This window comes from Eutrigla gurnardus (genome assembly GCF_963514095.1).
Source record: "Eutrigla gurnardus genome assembly, chromosome: 1".
Lineage (NCBI taxonomy): Eukaryota > Metazoa > Chordata > Actinopteri > Perciformes > Triglidae > Eutrigla > Eutrigla gurnardus.
Genome location: NC_139915.1, coordinates 29,092,200 through 29,113,086, shown reverse-complemented (window position 1 = coordinate 29,113,086; position 20,887 = coordinate 29,092,200). Strand labels below are relative to the sequence as shown.

Sequence of the window (20,887 nt, the reverse complement as noted above, 5' to 3'; positions counted from 1 at the left end):
AAGATGGAAATATGTTATGGAGACGTACGCAGACATAAGACAACTCTTTCTTTTCCACTTTGATGGATTTCACGCAGCCAATCACACACTTTGCGAGTGGGATGGAAAGTGACGGACCCAATGCTTCGCTGTGATTGGTCAGTCTGTGTTTGAGGGCGGGACTTAGCTCTGTCATGCTTCTAGCAAACTGCTAACTTTTGTTGCTGCAACGTGTCCTCGCAGCAAAAGACGATATTATTTAAAAAAAAAAAAGTGTCTTGTTTTGATATTGTTTTTTTAAATAATGCGTTTGGCACCTTGAGGCCACCGTACAGACAATGCGACGCGTAGTTTTTCACTATAAAAAACGGACTTAGTGTGAACTTAACCAAGTCACAATAAAAATAAATAAATCAAAAACGGACAGACAGACTTGATAAGTAAAAATCTTGCAATTTTATTTGCATATAAAGGCAGCTAAATATATCACAATGAACTGAAAGAGAGAACTAACATTTTCCATGAAGAGGGATACAATCAGAGAAAGAGCGAGAGAGGAACAGAGCACAGGAAGAGCATTTACAGCGGCAAAGTTGAGACAACTATTGGCAACATTTTTTTTTGTGCTAGCAAGATTGCATTTACACACAGTGCAAAATTAGAAAAAAAGAAAGCAATAAAACACAAATACTATCAGATTTACACTTTTTAAAGGACAACTTCACCAGGTTTAGGCAGGCGTGTTGCTGGGGGTACAACCGGCACCTGTTGGATTGTGACTCTGACAAAATTTTCCTCTCTCATCCAAAAATGAATTGTCTAATACAAAAAACATTAAAGAAACGTCTGAAGAGCATCTGATGGGAGCGTTAAAGGAACATGTCAATTATACAGGTGCACACAGAAAAAAATGCACCAATTCTTTTTTTTTCTTCGTCAAACACAACTTTAGTACAGATGTTTTACAACATGAATATATAATATATATATATTTTTTATACATACATTTTCCGAATCAGATCAGAAATCCATAGTGGGATGTTACAAAATTAATTTTCGGGGCTGTAATTTGATAGCTTTCTGTCCCTGCGTTAGTCAGGTGTTGTTTTTTTAGCGGGGTAATAAATAAGGACTTTTCTCTGAGCTCGCAGAGAGTGGGGCTCTAGCTGAGAACATTAAAGCTAGTTTAAGGCAGCGTCCCTGTCAGCCAATAAGAAAAGAGGAACTGACGAGAAAAAAAAAGGACCTAAACACAAAATATCAGATGATACAACATAAAACAATGGCATCCACTGTCCGGCCAATGCAAACCAAACATAAAGAAATTGTACAAATTCACAAAGCATCATTTATCTTACAGATCTGACCAATATTTATCAAGAGCAAGATTGTTTAACCACAAAAATCCCTCCGGAAAAGGAGAATACCGGCGTCACTCAGCTCAGTCTCACATCCCCCCCCAAACTCATGTAGCATTGCATAACTAATGTAGACTTCAACTTGTTTTTTTCTTATTCTTTATTTAAATAAAACTTTTAGAAGAGATGAAGACATGCAGATGATGATGGTACAACGGTACGGAAGGTCGGAGAGGACACAAGTGTGTTCCTCGGAAAAATATTAATTCATCCATTATTAATAGTGTATTTACCAATAACCCCACGAAAATCTTCATCCTAAGAAAGAATCCCGATCCAGATGCCTCTGCTGCACTACGGCGTGTTTTTGAGAGATAAATCAAACTTTATTCCTGTTTCTGGAAACAGAGTTGATATAAAAATGTTGAATTCTGCATGATGACATTTTTCAGCCTGAGGGAGAATGTGTAGGGGAAAAAAATCTGAGCAGAAAACCAGAAAAACATTAAATCACCGGTATTCTCCTTTAAACCCTCCCAGACAACCCCCCCCCCCCCAGGTCTCCAAATCTTCCCAATCTCAACAACAGCTGGGAGAAGACCAAAAAAGTTTGCAAAGAAACACTTAGAATTTTTTTTTTTTCTTTTTTAAACTTGACATATTTATAGAAATAAAGTAGTTTATGGTGGCCTCCCCCCGCCCCCGTCCTCTGGTCTCAGGAGGTGGAGGGGTTGGGCAGGTCGAACACGATGGGGGGGTTGGTGGGCTGGAAGCTGACGGTGCAGGTCGACGCGTTGATGAACGTCGAGTAGCCGTCGGTCATGATCCCGTAGCCTGGAGAGAGAAGGAAGCAGCGTTACAGGAAGCTTTACATGCATTCTTCCCCCCGAAATCTCCTATTTGTGTCTCATAGACCGATTTCTTTCACTTCCTTCTCTTTTCTCCTCTCTGCAACCAATAGCTTGGATTTAAAGCAATGAATTTGGCTTTTAAACACAATGTCATCTTTCTTTGACATCCCTTAAAAGTGTTTTTATGAGACATGGGATTGTTTTGATGATGATGTTGTGGATTCAGCTGAAGATGGATACAAAATAAAATTAGCAAGCAAGTAGTGGAATGTGTTGAGGTAACTATAGTAATGGAAAAGAATGTCATATTTTCACAAACATCCACCCATGTCTGCGATTGACTGAATGAAACAAAGAGTTTAAGTCAGCAGAGGTCTGAAGTGATTTTGCCCCTCTGACCTCTGACCCTTATTCTCAGTACCTTCGTGTATGCCTCCGAAGGCATGAAGCTTGGGTCGCACCCTCTTCTGGACCGTGTTGAGCAGCTCCACGCAGCCGACCCGCTGCAGCTCCTTCGGAACCCAGTCCCGGAAACCTGGAGGGATCGGATGTGTTAGTTTAAGATTCTCAGCTCCCCAGACAGTCGTGGTGTGGTTTCATACATTTCATCGAGTGCATTTATTACACCTGACGGAGGAACAGACTGGAAGCACGGATTACCTTAAATACACACGAGTTAAACTGCAGCAGCAGAGAAACCTCAACCGGTGACCAGAAGAACGAGAGGAACTGAATATTTGACAATTTCATTCCCGACAACGAGTCCTGCAGGTACAATAAAGTTACTGCAATAAGGTGTGTTCAATGCATTTTCATATGCATTCAGAACGTAGCCTCCGTCAGGCTGCCATACGCTGTCATTTCTCCTAAATGTAGTTTTTTTTTATTATTAAAGATGTACAATTAAGTGACAGATATTCTCATATCTTGCTACAGTTTTCTGCTGCAGGAAATGCTTCGTCATATTGGACTTCCTCCCCGACATGAAATCTTTGCGCAATTATTATATGTTATTATACATGCATCACAACCGCCTCGTGATGCTGCATGGTGATGGACTAAAAGTTACGGGATATTGGGTATTGGTGAGTATGCAGGTCGATGCATTATTATAGTTATTGTTTGTTCATCTGAGTTTAGCAGCAACCTTCTAGCACATGAAAACACATTTATTCCACAGTCATGCAACCCTGATTTTATCCAAGAGACATCTTCACCCCCCCCCCCCCCCAGCTCTGCTCTGCTCTCCCATGGTCTCTCTCCAATCGTTTGCAGCGTCTGTCACACTGCTGCAAAATCGAGTTTCCATGCAATCAAACGGCCACAGCGGCTGCCGGAGAAGCAGCAGCAAATCTCCGTAGGTGAGAGGGAAGGAAATCACTCAATAAAGCCAGATGGAAAGCGCAGAAGAAAAGAAAAAAAACACCAACAACTGGGGCTCAAAACAACTAGAAGGAAAACTGAATCAGTCTGCAGCGAAAACCAAATATGCATTTTCTTTTTTCATTAAGTCAAACACAAATAGTGAATAAGACTGTGTTCGTTCTACACACACACACACACACACACACACACAGACACAGACACACACACACACACACACACACACACACACACACACACACACACACACACACACACACACACACACACACACACACACACACACACACACACACACACCCCGCCTGCTGCGACGCCTCCAGTGACTCCATCCAGATTTTGAATAATGGGGTATAACCTCATTAGCTATGGCGATGAGGAGGCTGTGATTGGTTAATTGGACTCACCGAGCGGAGGTCCGTGGGTCATCAGGATGTCGATGCCTTCGGGGACCTGGTTCCATTTATCCAGCAGAGACTGACCCCGAGGCAGGTTGAACCCCCAGCCGTTAAACCACGGAGTCCTGCGGAGACGGAGGGAGGGGGATCACATTAACAACGCTCCGGAGACACGCTCTGCCGTGATTATGGCACAAAACCCAAACCAAATACATGACTCCATTTATACACCTTTATTTCAGCGGCAAGAAACTCTCGTTTTAATATTCATTATCTTGTTTTTTCATAAACAGCTTCACCCAGAATCCGTTTCTTCGATGCCGATGCATGTTTGGGAATCAACTACGTTTTTCCTGCCAGGAATGAAAAATTGGTTAAAATAGGTTAGACGTACACATCAAAAGTGAATTAAAAGGCTGTGCACGTAAAGAGAGAGGGCTGAAAATCACTACAAATAATTCATAGGCTCGGGCGATATGACGAGATTATCGCGATACTCCTTGGCCGTGATAATCCAGAAATCACAGAACGATATTCAACACCTTTCAGTCTGTTTACCGCATTGTTGCACGTGTGATTTGGTGTTATTGTGGTTATGAATAAATGTAAATTATGATGTTGTTACATTGCTGCTAGCCCGCCCTGGTAATACAGGGGCTTGTGGGAGAGCAGAATGTGGTTTTTGAAAGGCTAAACGGCAACAAATAAAGAGTGAAGCATGCTGGGGATTTTGGAAATGATTACATCTATCTTTTTTAATAATTATTTTTGCCAAGTTGCTTGCTGTGTGTCTCTGTAAGCGATTCATTTGAATAATAATTTGAATAAAGCTTCGGCGTATTCGGTACGGCCCTCATAATTACCCATGCAGCCCAAACTCATTTAGAGAACGCACCTATTTGGCAAATCTGTGGTTTGAAACCAAACATAACGGGGCGAGCCAGGGAACGTAAACAAGGTGATTTGTAAGCTTCGGGATAAACAAGTCGTGACTAAAAATGGAAAAAAACCCAGGAATCTCTGCTCGCATCTCATCTCACTCCAACAGAATACACAAGTCTGCCTCCGACTCCATCAACAAGGAGCAGCCGGACCAAAACTCCTATCGCGGTGAGCCATCAGCCATCAATCATCGGGCTCTCGCAAAGGCAACAAAATATAAAATGTGACAGTCGGCGGTGGCGAGACCATACAAGGGCAGTTACTGCCAGCTGATTGATCTGATTTATTGAACGCAACGTGCCCTTGTGTAAAATAGCACTTACTGCTTATACATCGTGGCCTCTCTGTGAGCAACATATGCATACTTACATATATATTCATATATATCATCGCATTTATCAAACAATATCATTGTTTTTCTTAAAAGCAGGGGAATATCTATATCCCTATAAATACTGTATTTCTACAATAAACTGTGCTGGATGATAATCACAAATATTATTTTCTAGTGACCCAATGAATTCAAATAAAACTGATTGAATGATGATGCTACAACGTGACACACGTGGAAAACAAGGGCATGCATCTGCAGTAAATCACTAGCAGGTCGCCCACGGCACAAAGTGAAACTGCATGAGCTGCTTGAACTTGAAAAACAAACACGCGTCAGGCTGTTTAGAATAGGGAGAGCGCTTGGTTTGATGCACCAGAGTAGGAGCTTTAAATTCAAGCAATCAAGTTCCATTAATTTAAGAAGCAAAAACTATATGCGACTGACTGCGCTGGCTTTCTAGAAAAAGAAGAAGTGCATTTATAAGCAGCAGGGAATCACATCACATCACCCCCCCCATCCCCTCTGCTGCAGATTGATTGACAGCAGCCGGGCCACCTCCGGCAGCCTGGATGGGAGTCTGCGGCTCCAAGGGTGACAGGCAGCATCTCAGCATTCCCCAGCAGACACAAAGAAAGCCTCGATCTGGCTGAGTGGGAATGAGGGATGGATGGATGCAGGGAGGGGGTGGGGGGTGCAAACGGATGAAGAAATAAACCGAACCATGCAGAGAGGTTAGACGTAGGAGCGGGGGCGGGGAAACCGAGGAGGAGGAGGGGGGCTGAGAGAAAGAGAATCGAGTAGAGGCTGGTTGATAAATTGAGCCTTCATTTATCACAATAGTTGTAATGGCAGAAGAAGGCTGACAACAGAGGAGAGGAAGATAGATTATCACCACATAATACCTCAGTATATAAACTGACCGGGCTGCACCAAGCCCCGAAGAGAAATCTTTTAACTCGTGATTCAGAGTTTCGGCCGCAACAAAAGGAGCGACAGACGAAGAGATGATTTCAGGGTCCGGCCTTCGGAGCGGCGTCCAGTCACTTAGCGATGGCGTCTGCTATTTTGACCGAAGGGAAATCAGGGGCTCCAGCGAACATCAATAGGCTTTGTTACAGTGAGGGATGAACGCTCTGCTGCTAATCAATACTCACTGTTCCACAGGAGGGCCGATCAGGGCTAACCGGGGCCCGAGATGTGTAAAACATGAGATCTCGACCGCTCCTGGATTATTAAAAAAAAAAAAGAGCAACCGAGGCTCCCGAGGTACCTCCGCTCAAAATAAGACTAAAATAAAAAATCCTATTAATTCTGCATGCCGAGAGAAAAGAGCATTATAACGTGGTCTAGTTTGGGGTCTGGTGCTGGAGCGGTATCGTGTGTGTGTGTGTGTGTGGACCCGAATCTCGCTCTTTGATTTGCTCGCTCAGTCGTTGCCTCGTTCTCCCGCTCGGTGGAGAGCTGAGAAATGAGGTTAAAAATGAAATGTGAGGAGCGCACGGGGGAGTGAAGGCCACAGACTGAACTGATTAATTAGAACTAATCACACAAATCGGAGCTAATGGAAGTCTAATGGATTACTGGGAAGACTTGCCACTTCATGGATGGAACCAGCTCTGCAGGAGCGGCGGCGGCGGCCTCGACGGCGGTGGACACGGAGAGACTAAGAAAGCAGTGAATCAGAGCCTGGTTGCTCGGCTGCACACAGAAAACAGGGCTCTAAGTTTTGACTAATAGCAACAAGGCCAAACTTTGAAAAATGTCTGAACTCATTTATTTTTTCAGGAAAAAAATAAATCGTGATTTCCGGCAAGAAAAAAACCCCAACCAAATAAATAGCCGGGGCCGGCGACTTTGCTCCGTGTTTCACATGTTTTCTCCCACATAAACACATTCATCTAGGGGGAGATGAAACATAACCCCGGACATGAGCCGCGGAGCCGGCAGCCAACCAGAAACAGGTCCTGACTGAACGCAGAGCGAGGCGCTGCAGCTCGACGCCACAATGGCCCCATTGTCGGCTGTCGGCCTATGAAATATACCTTCCATGCAAGTGCATTTGTTAACCTCCGCCGAGATTAATGACATCCCGGTCACATAAAGGAGAGACTGTTTCCTGTGTGGCTGTGACACAGGTTTTATTATACAGTACTGCCGTGTGTGTGTGTGTGTGTGTGTGTGTGTGTGTGTGTGTGTGTGTGTGTGTGTCGTGGGCACGTTGACCAGCATCTGAGTAGGATGTGTGTGTTGAACAGAATGTACACTGCCAGTGTCTCAGTCTGTTCTCAGAGTGTGTGCATGTAGAACAGCGTGCGTGTGTGTGTGTGTGTGTGTGTGTGTGAGATCAGACTACATTCGGAGCCCCGGTCTTGCCTTGACACTTGCCATCTGGAGCGCGTCGCCGTGGCAACAAAGGAGAAGCGTCTGGAGGCAGACGCACAGTGGGAAGTAAAACAGCGTCACGGAAATAGAAGCAAGAGGTAAGAGAATAACAACAAAGGGATGAAGGAGGTGATGTTCAGAGAAGAATAAAATATACATATATATACATATACACACAAAATATATATAGTATATATATATATATATATACAAAAGGAGGCGTAAGAACATCACACAAACTCACTGTTAGAAACTATTTCTTTGTGACGCACAAAACGCTGCAACAAAAGGACGAAGAAGCCGGTAACCATGGCTACTGTGACATTTACTGCCCCCCCAAAGGAATCAGACGGAGGAAACAGGTTAAAAATCTGCACCGCGGGCCGAGGTGAAGCAGACAGAAGGCATTTAGCCTCTCGTGTGCAGAACGTCAATATTCAATTAGGCCGGTGGACATCATTAGGACGGCGGCGCCGCGTCTCTCTGGGCGTGACACCGCTCTTAACCCCTCTGCCCCCCCCCCGGACTACACTCTCTGGGTCCCTGGACATGAGGCCATGATACCCCCCCACCCCTTCTCATTACACCCTTTAACTCGACTCCGCCCTCATTTAATGGATCATTTTAACAATTTTCTTACACCTCACTGGATCAGCCGCCTCTCTGACGTTTCTGTGTCAACGACCCCAAAATCATTTTGGGGTGAGCGATAATTTAATAGATTTCTTTTGTCTCGCTGTGTGCTGTCATTGTACTGATATGATCATAAACGTACTATTGTTTGTTTCAAATTCGGTTGTTCAAATTGATATTGAGGTGAAAAACAGTCCTAGTTTTAGTCTTAAATAATTGTAAACTGAAGACCCTGGAAACGGTCATTTGAGAAAATATTTTTATATAGTTTAAATTATAATTAACATAAGTAGCCCTATATCTCATATATACAACCAATGTGTTTATGATTAATAGCACAGAGTTATTCATGTATTTAACTCATTTTGCCCACATTTTCTTGACCAGAAGCAGGTAGGTCTACTTTGTCATCATCATGTGTGAATTTATTCATATTGCACATCCTTTCCAGTTAAAAGAGCTGAATGTCTATTTGATAATTTCATGTGTTATTGCACCAACATTGTGATGAGGTCGAGTCGAGTCACTCTCATTCAAACAGCTGCAGCTCACAACAGAAGTTATCTGATGGCTCTTTCCAAACGGAGAAGACTCAAGAAAAACTCCCGTTCACAGAGAGAAGACCTCGAGCAGAACCAGGCTCTGGGTGGGCGGCCATCTGCCTCAGTATAATAGTCTTCTCCAGCCATATAATAACAGATCTTGTAGTTTAGCAGACTTGTTTCAACCGACTCCATACAGGTTTATGTTGCATGCTGTCTAACACCGAGCAGTTACCTATTTGCTATATGAGTATGCATTCATCATCTACTTCTCTTACTCTGATATTTTCTGATAAAGTAAATAATAACAGTAACAAACATTTTGATGACAATTTCCTTTTCCCTCCTTCTTACCTTTGGATTATTCACTCTCGAGCACAACAAATGCTTTTATTCCTCCCTTCTTTCTGCCAACAAGCTGATATTAAAGCCCTCTGTTACCCGTCTCCTCAACTACACATGAACACACACACACACACACACACACACACACACACACACACACACACACACACACACACACACACACACACACACACACACACACACACACACACACACACACACACACACACACACACACACCTTCATTTACCCTGTTCAGAAGCACACTGTTTACCAAACACGGTGCAGACTCTCAGCCACCTCAGCTTGTGTCCCATTCAGCGTAAACAGCTGATGCCCAGCAGCAGGACGGACTCCGATAAACACTCAAGCTGGAAGGACTGGACATCTGTCTGTCCGTATCACTACACCTGTAAAGATCCAGATGACTGCACCCGTAAAGGCTGCACACTGTACATGTTTAAAGACAGACTAAACCATGATTCTTCTACTTAATATTCACCAAGGTCAGAGTATTAAAGTCTTAGCGGTTTTCTCTGAGAAGGTGCTAGAGGATTTAGGTTTCACAGTAAATGTGGTCAGGTAACCGAGATCTCACGTTTTCAGATCTAAAATAAGAAGTTTTGCTTTGTGCAACCAGAGGAGTCGCCCCCTGATGGCCAGCAAAGAAAATGCAAGTTTAAAACACTTTTCAGAACCAGTGGTTTCCACCAGAGCAAAGGTCACCAAATGGATAGGGAATGAATTATTGGCAGACACGCCGGTCACTGCGATTACACTGAGCAGCATTCATGGGAATGAATTTTGATTCACAGGAAACAGTCTAATTAAGAACACTAAGTAACTAACTTCCTATTTAAGCTTGAATGGGTATTAAATAATTAAATCCTGCAGCTGCTTCTAGAATTTCCAAATGTCATCAGACTGAATTAATCAAATTCCTAAACAATTGATCAACCATTTCAAAAATATTATTGTGAAACTAGTAGATTGTTTCATCGCCCGGGCAGGAAGCGGACCAGAATGCACAGAGGCACGGTTAAGAATCGGGGGCTCGCTTTCGCCAGAAACTCTCCTCAATGCATTAAAGAAAATGTCCCTTCTGTGATCGTCTGACCGCTCACAGCCCTGCTCTTCTAGACTGAAAGCCATTTCAGCAATGTCTGAGTGCACTCAGACCTGAGCAATGAGGGTGCGCAATAAAACGCTATCAACGAGAGGAATGATGTCCAAATCTAAGAAAGGAAGCATAAAAAAGAGGAAGAAACGCTCAAAAAGACCCTTAAAAAAACGGCGAAATGGCAACTCCTCCCATGAGAAGAATCCCCACGTCTCTAAGAGGACATTCGCTCTGCAATAGAATAGTACAATAACACATGGACGTGTCCCCGCAGGGCGAGACGGAGTGCCGTGCATGTGTTTTTGGTCGTGTCGAGAGCAGAGATTAGATCCAAACACGTCGCAGGTAAAGTACGATCCTCCGCCTAAACGCCGGAGAGCAGCTGCACCCTGGGATATCAGGCTCTGAACACATGACGGGGTGAACAAGCCGCACTGAGACCGGCCTGGAGATAACAGGAGGGAGAGTGTGTGTGTGTGTGTGAGTCCAGCGATCCATCGCGTCTGACCTCTGAGTCAGAGCGGCCCCAGGGTCAGTGGGGGGAGGCGTCTAATTGATCAACCTGTCAGAACCAATGAGGAGGGCCATGTTAATGGGACTTTTATAAGCCCCACGGGACGCACCACCTGACACTCAGAGCTGTATGAGTATGTGCAAAGCAGAGTGCATGCCCTGTGTGTGTGTGCATGTGTGTATGCTCTTGTGTAGGTGTGTGTGTGTGTGTGTGTGAGTTATCCCAGAGACCAGGTAGCCTTATTAAAAGGAGCCAAGTGGAGACACTGGCTGGGTTTTGACAAATGGCCTCTCAACACCAAGGCCACCTTTGCAAACTTTGGGGACGAGGTAGAAGGCGAAGTCACAAGGGTGAAGGGGCTGTGTATGTACGAGTGTGTGTGTGTGTGTGTGTTTGTGTGCTCCGGTCTGCCCCGGCACTAATAACCTGTGCCCAGTGACTGATGGAGTGTGGAATGGATTAATCTCGCTGCAGTCACACTGCCAAGCGCAGAGGCGCTAAGGGTTAGCCACCGGACTTAGCCCGCTTAGGAAAGGCTACAACCATGGGGACGGGTTTGATTCACACAAAAATACACACTCACTCACACACACACACACACACACACACACACACACACACACACACACACACACACACTCTCTCTCTCCCTCTCCCCAGGGCTCGTCTCCACGCTGAGATGCAGCCAGCTGCAGTTTGACCTGCAGGCCGCTAATGTAAAACAACCGCTGCATCAGCCAGCAGACGTTTCACAGCAAACACAGCTGCTCGCGACGACCTCGGCAGCTTCCAGCGATCCACTACATGCAGGTCTGAGTGCTTGTGAAGACGGAGAGAATCACGGAGTGGAAGGAAGAGGGGGAAAAAAAAGGAAGCGAAAAGGGCAAGTGCCCCACATTGTAGCAGGAAATCAAATGAGAGCAGAGATGTTCAGAGTGTATCCCCTGCCATCATTACATCTAAGAGACTTCCTTCTTAACAACCCCCCCCCCCCCACCCTCTCTCCCTCCCTCTCTCCCTCTCTCTCCCTGCAGCCGGAGATACACTAGATTAGCACAGACTTCAAAGCCACCAAAGACTACAGTAACTGAAACTGCCTGTCTCGAAGTGTGACTGCATGCATCTGTCCCGAGTCCTGCCAAATTAATATCGGCAAAGTGTAACTAAAATTTGAAGTGTTTGTGTGTCTGCAGCAGAGAAAGTGAGCAAGGAAACCGTTTTCATGCACAGCAACATGGTAACATGGAAAAATATATATTTGCATGAAATATATTTGTTCATTTAATAACAATAAGAAATCATTTTACTAGAATCCCACAGGAAAGATCCAGACTTTTTTGTTGTCACCAAATTTTCCCAAAAGAAATATAAAAAATAGGCTAAATTATTTTTCCACCAGACTCCTGATTGATCTCTGGCACATTTGACCCTTCAACATTAAGCTGAATGTCCTGAAAGCATCACATAGACTGCAGCAAGTTTCATCTCAATGCATCAGAATAATAAACTTCTTCAAATAAACACCAGTCCGACAGATGGGGTTTGGCCGGAGCAGCGATGTGTGTCTATGAATGTCTTTAAAATATGAATATATGGATTGTAATGGCCCGAAGAAGAAACCGGAGACCAGACTAATAACGGGAGGGGTCCTATTCAGAGAGCCTGTATGGGGGCAGGGGCCATTCAACCTGCCCTGAGACATGGGGAACAAGGGTCCCATTACCCTCCTCCAGCAGCCGACCTCCGTGAACTTGATCCCGGGGAACAATGTGAGAGAGGGGGGGGGGGCAGAGAGGGAGGCAGGTGGGAGGATAATATCTCTGGGAAATGAGTGAGCTTCCCTTAGTGACAATAACTGACAGGCATGGTTTCATTTCCCAGCTCTGCTCCAAGGAAACCCTTTTCTTCTGTGGGATTTTCAAACAGGACAAGGTGATCTGAAAATGGATTGAAGGCACTCCGTCACACAGGTGTGTCTCTCAGTGCTGCAGCCTCTCACTGCTTTTCTTCCTCAGCACAAAGACTACGCAGCGAGCAGGTCTGCAAGTTAATTGAAAAAAATAATGTTTTTTTTTTTTGTTTTTTTTTAAAGAAGCTGTTTGAACATCTTGCACGTTTCATTTATGACACACAACACAGAGCACAAAAGAGATGAAAGGAAAAATATTAAAAAAGAGCCTTTTGTGCGTCTTGGCCTCTGCTAGTCGTTTCCAATTCAGACCCGACGCTGAAGGTCTGCTGCTCTTCACACACAAAGAGAGCTTCAACAGGAGGGGGGAGTAAAAATATACTGAGATGCTTTGACAGAAATTAGTCCAGAATGGTGACATTAGACGTTGGGGACATTCAGGCTTCCACATCTTTGTTACTCAAATAAAAAGCCAGACTGTGGCTAAAATCATTCACTATTCAACGTATTGTCCACTATTTTCTCTACCATACTCTGCGTTCTTGTTGCCTTTGTCGGGTTAGCCTTCCTTTCCTGCAGTTAATTGATTAGGCACTCCAGCGATGCTTTAACATTGGCGGAAAGTTTAAAGTAAAAATTGTTTAAACTGATGAAGAAGAACTAAGAATGATCATATTTTGTTACTCCTGATTCTTCATCCTCCTCAAAACCTGGCGCCTACATTACCCACAATTCACCTCCACCAGCAACCGTTGTTTTCAGAGAGTCAGGTGTGTAATGCTGGTTGTGTATTAACAATTTAAGCACTATGTCCTACTGATGTGGATGAAGGGGGTCCCCTCATGCAAATCCCTGGGTGTAGAGAACCAGCGGGACTGGAAGGAGGACTCTACAGTCTGGGTGGTGTTTCATCATGAAGGACATGCTTTCATCACGGTATTTAATCACTACAGGATCAATAAGTTGATCAAGAAGAAGAAGACTGGCAACTCCTATCGCCAAAATGATCCACTGAAGACAGTACCTGTCTGCTGGAACTCCTTACATGCTTTTTTTGTTTTTATGATTTTGCCTTAGATCTAATCTATCGTATTTATTGACGGCGTACATGGCTTCTGCTGGCCCTCGTGTTGTTTTTACCATAAAACGGAGCGTTTCCCTTCAGTGACGCTGCCTGATGTTATCTGCTGCGTAGATGACGTATCGTCTAAGTATTGTCCATGCTTTTTGTTTATGGCGGCGTGCCAGTTTTCCCCTTTGGGGGATTAATAGCGTTCACCCTCTCTATGCAGCTCCGAACTGGTTTATTGATACCCGAACCTATAAGAAGGGTGCAGAGGAACACGGTTTCTTCTTTTTTTTGAGAGCAGATTGTATCGTTACATTACCGGCTCCTTTTATTGCCCATCGTTTTCCTCCTATAGTGATTCCTTGATGTGAAGTGCACAAGGAGACACACATAACGGTTTTCTCAGGTGTTGCCACCGTTTGATTGGTTGTTGCAGCCTGTGGCTCTGCTATAAAGATATTGTTGTTTTCAGCTTCATGTCTGATGAACGACTGAAACGTTGCCTTTTCAATCAACGCTGTGCCGACCGTGTGATGGATACAAACTCTGGAAGGGAGGGCCGTGATTTCACTTCTTATCCTCAACGAAAGGAATTCATTTGAGAAGTTTTTATGCTATTAAAGATTAAAATTAAAGATTAAAAGTAATGGAATTAGCAAGCACTTAATGCATTAGTGAAACTCACTTCCATTGATTACAACAAATATATACATATTTTATAAAGCAAACGTGCCCTGACTTTGTTTTTCCTCACAGCTTTCACACTAGTTGTTTTTTTCTCATCAGTCAGATTAAGAAGAAACAAACGTAATTTACAAAAACACGCTGTTTAATGGCATCGCTGCTTTGATAACATTGTTATTTGTCAGTGTGGAATAACTCCTCCTGAGGATTAGGAGAGGTTCACACCGATTGCTGTCAAAAGGCCAGGAGCACACCCCGCCTTGTCCACGACACGGAAAGCCGGCCGATCTCTGCAGAGGAGGTCAAAGGTTGAGGGAGGAGGACGAGGAGGGGGTGTTAAAGGCAACAGGAAGGGCCACCGGGGTCGAGCCGGCGCGTACAACATGCGCTCTGTGTTCGTGGTCATTGTGTGGACCTGAACAACGAGTGGACGCTAGCCGGGGCACGGAGACGCGGCGGTGACAATAGGCACAGGAAAGCACACAAACTGGCATTGTTAGTCTCGTGGGTTTGTATACAAAGAGCCGGAACACGGACAAAACACAACACACAAGGCTGAACGGGGGGCAGCCTGTACAAAGTTTTACAGAAGCACCCGTAGGTGGGACGAACCACGAGAAAAATAGTGCATGCTCCCGATGAAGTCTGTATGTTACCAACCTTGTTAAGGAAAACATGCTTTATTGGCGGTGTCATTAAAAAACTACACTACCCACAATCCTAACGTGTAACGGTGATGTCTACGATTGATGGAGAGAAATAAGGCATGATGGTTACTTTAAAGTTTTTTGAGAGCCTCCAAACGCAGTGATTGCCATTTGCAATGGTTTATGGGATGAGTATTTCCTTCAATTTAAAAATATTAACCCCTTTACCATTTATTTTTTTGCTCAGAATGAAATTATTTATGGTCCAGATTCATCTCGTCGTTGGCTTAGTTCCATTCTTAAAACTCGTATATTTTTCTGAAATGTCAATAGAGTGAATGAATGGCTATTTCACTCCGTAACAAAAAAGTTAATTTAAAATGCAATTGTTTTGGGGGGAAAAGGTCGACAGATTAATCAGTTATTTGCAGCCCTGCATCCATCAAACTGGACAATAAGTCATTCCATTTGACCATAAATATGCCACATTTTCTTTAAATACGTTTCCTAAATATAACTTTCCTATTGTTGGTCGTTTTCCCGACATTGATGACTTTTTATTGACGACCCTGCAGACGCCCGGGTGTTCCTTACCACCCACGTCGGGTGTCTAAATTCAGTGGGAGATAAGCAGAGTCTCGTCCTCGCCACTGAAGCTGTGCAGAGGTCGGCAGGAAGGAAAGGGAAGTGCACGCTGGACGATGTGAATGCTATCACCGCCGAGCAGAAACAAGCAGGTAGGCTGCCCTTCTGTTTACGGAGCTGTCGTTACCACGGTGATTGATGGCGCTACAGACAATTCACATCTCCCTCACGGGCCACACGGCGTGTGGTGGGAGACGAGCTGGGAGACGGGAAAACGCTTAGAAAAACTGCTCCAGCTGTGCTGAACTTTAAATCCAGTTTCTGTAGATCCTACACTGACATCGTGTGATCAACTAATACAACTTTCATTATTCATGTTATTAGATACGTTTGAGTCAAGGGGAATTTGATTATCTCGTTATCACATTCAGAATAATTTTAGTCTAAATAAGCTGATTTATGAAGCACTAGTTTAATTACCTCAATATTTTGAGGAAGCGTGGTAACTCATACCAAGTGATTAAAATGAGAGGCTTTCAAGTAACTCCAAGGTGATATTAGACGTTCAGACCAAGCACTGTGGGAGTTAGGTGTCAGATTATAGGATGGATGGAGGAGGACGATGACGGCAAGCAAGCTCCCTTGACTGGAACTAAGGGGTCCAAACAATTAAAAACCCAGACGTCTAAAAGTACACAGATGTTTACGGACAGCGGTGTCCACACATGGTTTAACCCATCTTCAGTGTGTATGTAATCCTCATGTGATGTGCTATACTGTATTCTTGAAGTGTGCGCTGCTTTTAGAGGAAAGATAACACTTTGAACAGTCTGACTAAGCCGTTGCCTCATATATTCTTTCCCCCTTTTCACTCGATCTTAAATCATTAATGTTTTCTTCCTCCTAAAACTTGCAAGAAAATTCAGTGGAGCTTGCACACCTCATTCCTCTCAATCAAAAAACAACAACAAACCCTTCCAGCACTTAGGATCTACTTTTACATCAGGACTTGTTGTCATTGACGGTTTCACTTATTCATCCGAGGTTCAGCTCCAGCACTCAGGTTGGAGACCCCCCCCCCCCCATCTTCACACCAACCTCTGCAGAGAATAATGGCCGGGACAGTCAGGCACACCTTCAGCTGAAATCTATGTTTAGGGAAAAGAAGTGCAGCTAATGCAGCGCGGCCACACCTCAGGCCACTGCAGCTGGGGGGGGGGGGCGGGGGGGGGACAGGGGCGTCCTCTGCTTTTCAAATATTTATCCCCTCGTAGCCGGAGACGCAGCGTGGGACGGAAAACAAGATAGAGTCCTGCTGGGTCCAGGATCTGCCAGTACATCCACACAGCAAACAACACAACAAACAGATGGGAAGATTCAGATGTCAGAGACATCCCCCCCCCCCCCCTGTACAGTAACCACGAGCACAGTGTTGATAATGATGGAAACCCACCGCTGTGCACCCCGCTGAAAGAGCAGCCTGGAGTTTTCTTTAGCATCTTCGCCGTTGAGCGAGCAGGTAGCCCGAGGTCGGGGTTCAGCGGGTGGGGGTGGGGGGGGAGCAGGGGGCCGTCTGCTGACGGATCGCCTTTACTCCCCCGGCTGGTTGCCGAGCCATCTTGGGCACCCTTCCAGGGGATTGTGATTGCATTTTATAGCCTCGGGCAAACCTCCTCATGTCATGTATCCCTCCTCATGTCGCAGACATCTGGTGAGCTCTGGGCTCTTCTACACTCCCCTGTGCCCCCCGCTGTGCAGGATCGTTTGATTAAGCCTGCATCGCTCCTAATCATACTCAGAACCCCCCCCCCCCCCCCCCCCCCCCTCCATACCTGCTCTCTAACTCCCACAAAAATCCCATGACAACTGCATTTTTTGAGTCTTGCTTTTTCCAATTTGACACATTATTAGTTTAAAAAGCGAGATGTAAGGCAATTGGGAACAGCCACGAGGCACAGCCCTGGTGTGTTTGGAGAAGTAAACAAGGTTTTTCAGGGGGCGAACAGAATCGCCAAATATGTATTTCATCTTCTTCGTGTGCTCGTTTTTGTCTTGTGCTGTGTGAATGCGGTGGACTTTTTTTTTCTTCGCGGCGGAGCGTTTTCCGCCCTGCTCTCTGGGTCAGGGATGGATACACGGCGTGGGAGGATCCCCTCGTGGGAACTTCCTGCCGCTGGCGGGGGAACTCGCCAATGTATTCGATTAAATTGTTTACGAGAGCACAAAATCATTGCAAGAGCCTAAAATTCGACGCCTCTTCATTTTGCTTTCAAAGTGCAACACATTTATGCATTTAATGGCAAAGTTTCCCCAAATCTTTAAGAATACTTGTGATCTCAATATGAACCAAAATAATCGTGAGAAGGAATTTTATCGTACTCGAACCCCTGCACCTTACTTACCATATTAGTAACAAGTACGCTTGGGTTTTAAAAGCCCTCATATATTGAATAGAATCACTGTTCTTTGAACACATCGTGCACTAATTGATGACATGCCACCAGACGGCGTAGGATGAACTCTGCTATTCATTCTCACTCGCTTGCCTGTTAACATTCTGAGCAGCGATGGAACAACCCATTTATCACCACTTGCTCACCTGCCCCATCGCTAAGCTATTCCTTATCAAGGTGACTCACCTGCACCGCCATTAGCTGCGACGCCATTCATGTTAGTTAGCGCAGGAATGCTGTTAACGGCGGCGACGTGGCATTCATTGCACAGGTTACAAAAGGAAAAAAACCGTGACCCCGTTTTGAAAGAGCGGCGGCGGAGCGCGGCTGCCGTGTGCTTAACGGGTCTCGCAGGGGAAAGAGACTTTCTGTGTGTTTACACAGTGGCATCTCTGAGCTGGTATTAATAATAGAGCCACTTAGCATTCAGAGGCGCTGGTCTCAGCCACGCTGTTTGTTTCACAGGTCATTAAATTTATGCCGCAGCCCTAATGTTCATTACAGCAGCAAACTGGCCAGGGGTCTGTAACACTCGCTCACTGTCTTTAATCCCCCGCTGTATTCCTGACGCCGGCTTTCTTTTCATCCCTTGTTCATTCTCTCTCTGTCTCTCTCTCACATCTCTGTCCTTTTGCTTGACAACAATCTTTTCCCGGTTTAATTAAAAGTATGGCGCCAGTGTTTACCGGACTGAATTATTCAACCGCCGTGCACAGGCAAAAGTAGAATTTCACACAAAGGCCCGGACAAACGCTCTCCCGTGGAAGATGCATCTGTGTTGTGAAGAAAATCACTTGTAAAAGCAGTCGCTGATGCAAAAATCAGCTGCTATGGTCAGTTCTGCCATGTTTCACCTTTGCAGGCGATGCTGGGGAGAGGACGCCCTGCTCTGGTTTAAACGGCTGGTAATTCCACTTCAAACCAAAGTTACTGTGATGCCAACGGAGGCTGGAGGTCAAAATGACACCCCTTTGTGTGAAAACCCCTTTAAGGGCTTCTACAAGGACGCTACAAAACGGAGGCAGATTTATCCGACGATACTGATATTTTCACCTTATTGAGCGCCAAATAAAAAGAACTGCACCAATGTTGTGCCACATCATTTTTTGTTGTTGTGGTGATTTGCATTTGGACTCAGACAAGAGAAACCAGCTGCTGATTCAGAGAAGAAGCCGGTGGCTGGACACGACTCTGGGATGACGATGGTTACCGTGCAAATTACAGTCGGAGAAACGTTATAAATAAATAAAATAAATAGTAATTTAGCAGCAGCTTTTATTTTAATCATCTTTTTCATATGAAATGGGGCTTTATAAAATGTCGTTTCATACATTTGTATGATTGAATTTGTGCTCATTCAAAGACAATGTGATGAAATGCCTTTAAAACGGCTCAATTATTTGTTTGATAATAGCGATGTCTTTGTTTCGCCGGCACAAAAGAGGGGGTAAACAACAATCACAACAAAAACATTGCTATCTGCCTATAATTTCACGGTCAGTTCATCCCTTATTAAAATCAGCCAACAACTAAACATAAAGAAAAAGTTTGATTTCAATTATTTTGCCCCTTTTGTCAGGCTTTTCTTAAAAACTGTACCTGTATATACACCAGTTTTCTATCGAGCACCGATTCCTTAATTTAATGTGTTTCATCAGAGAAACATCAGCCTCAGAGGAGTCAGGTTTAATGCGTGGACCAGGTGTGGGGGCTCACATTAACACGTTACACAGCAAATCAACACTGCGTGAATTCACGTTGCAGCCACAAACAGCAGCCTGGTCCCACAGGCTCCAACCGCCAACCAATCCCCCTCATTACGCCTTAATGCGACTGATTATTCTCTTTAGAAACACAAACCCCCCCACTGCCACACAGTCCTGCAGGAGAAAACACAAACACTTTAAGGAGGGAGCAAACACTGTTTAATCTAATTAATCCTCTAGCGCACTTTGAAGACCAGAAGTCCAGAGAAAACCAACAGCAGTGAAACCGCAGAGGGAAACAAACGATTCCTTACAGGAAGAAGTGTTTCATGGGTCAGACACTCTCCACGAGACCCACGTTCCCAAATTAACTTCACATCAAGCATCCGGGGATCAAATAGAAGAACATTAAAGCTCAGTCTCCCCTTTGAAGCACAAAGTTATTCTGTTAATTCAGAAAATACACAGGGAATACACTACCTTTTTAAAGGGTTTACATATTTGAGTGTTTCAACTTTTGTTTGTCTCAAAACAAATATATTGCATTGGATTAGTTAATAAAGTGGTGAGCCACCATGCCGACACCACGACGGAGGCTGCATGTACTGCACATTGTTACCTAGTTAGCCTTTCATCAAACGTGCAGAAACATTATTATTATAAATAACTCCCAAAAACAAACCAGCTAGCATCAAGCAACCTGATGGTGATGAGTAGGGATGGTTCGTCGCCGGCGGACAAAATAACCAACTTTGTTTTGTTGGAGCTCCTATCATTTTAACATTTTAATTAATGTCCTCAAAAATATTAATTATAATCTAAAAATGGATAAAACCTGGCATTTGATGATTTAGGAACAAATCACAGACTATCTTAAAATGCTACAATTTTACAAATGTTACATTTTTACATCTATTATCCCCTTTTTCTCCATTTCCTATCAGTCTAATAATAATAATAATAATAATAATAATACATTTTATTTGTAACACACTTTTTATTGTTAAAAACAATCTCAAAGTTCCCCATATGCTGTCAATAAAAGCTTAAAAG

The 20,887-nt window shown here is 44.3% G+C and overlaps 1 protein-coding gene across 2 annotated transcripts in view; it reads right to left on the bottom strand.

Moving 5' to 3' along the window:
• Window positions 1–414: 414 nt before the first annotated feature.
• mpped2a (metallophosphoesterase domain containing 2a) overlaps window positions 415–20,887 on the bottom strand; it is a 61,114-nt gene continuing 40,641 nt past the window's right edge. For both annotated transcript variants that reach the window (XM_084025837.1, XM_084025838.1), the window contains exons 5-7: window positions 3,979–4,094; window positions 2,610–2,723; window positions 415–2,171 (exon numbers count right to left, since the gene is read on the bottom strand). In XM_084025837.1, coding sequence (XP_083881963.1) covers window positions 2,053–2,171; window positions 2,610–2,723; window positions 3,979–4,094 — 349 coding nt within the window. In that variant the 3' untranslated portion in view covers window positions 415–2,052. The remainder of the gene's footprint in view (window positions 2,172–2,609; window positions 2,724–3,978; window positions 4,095–20,887) is intronic.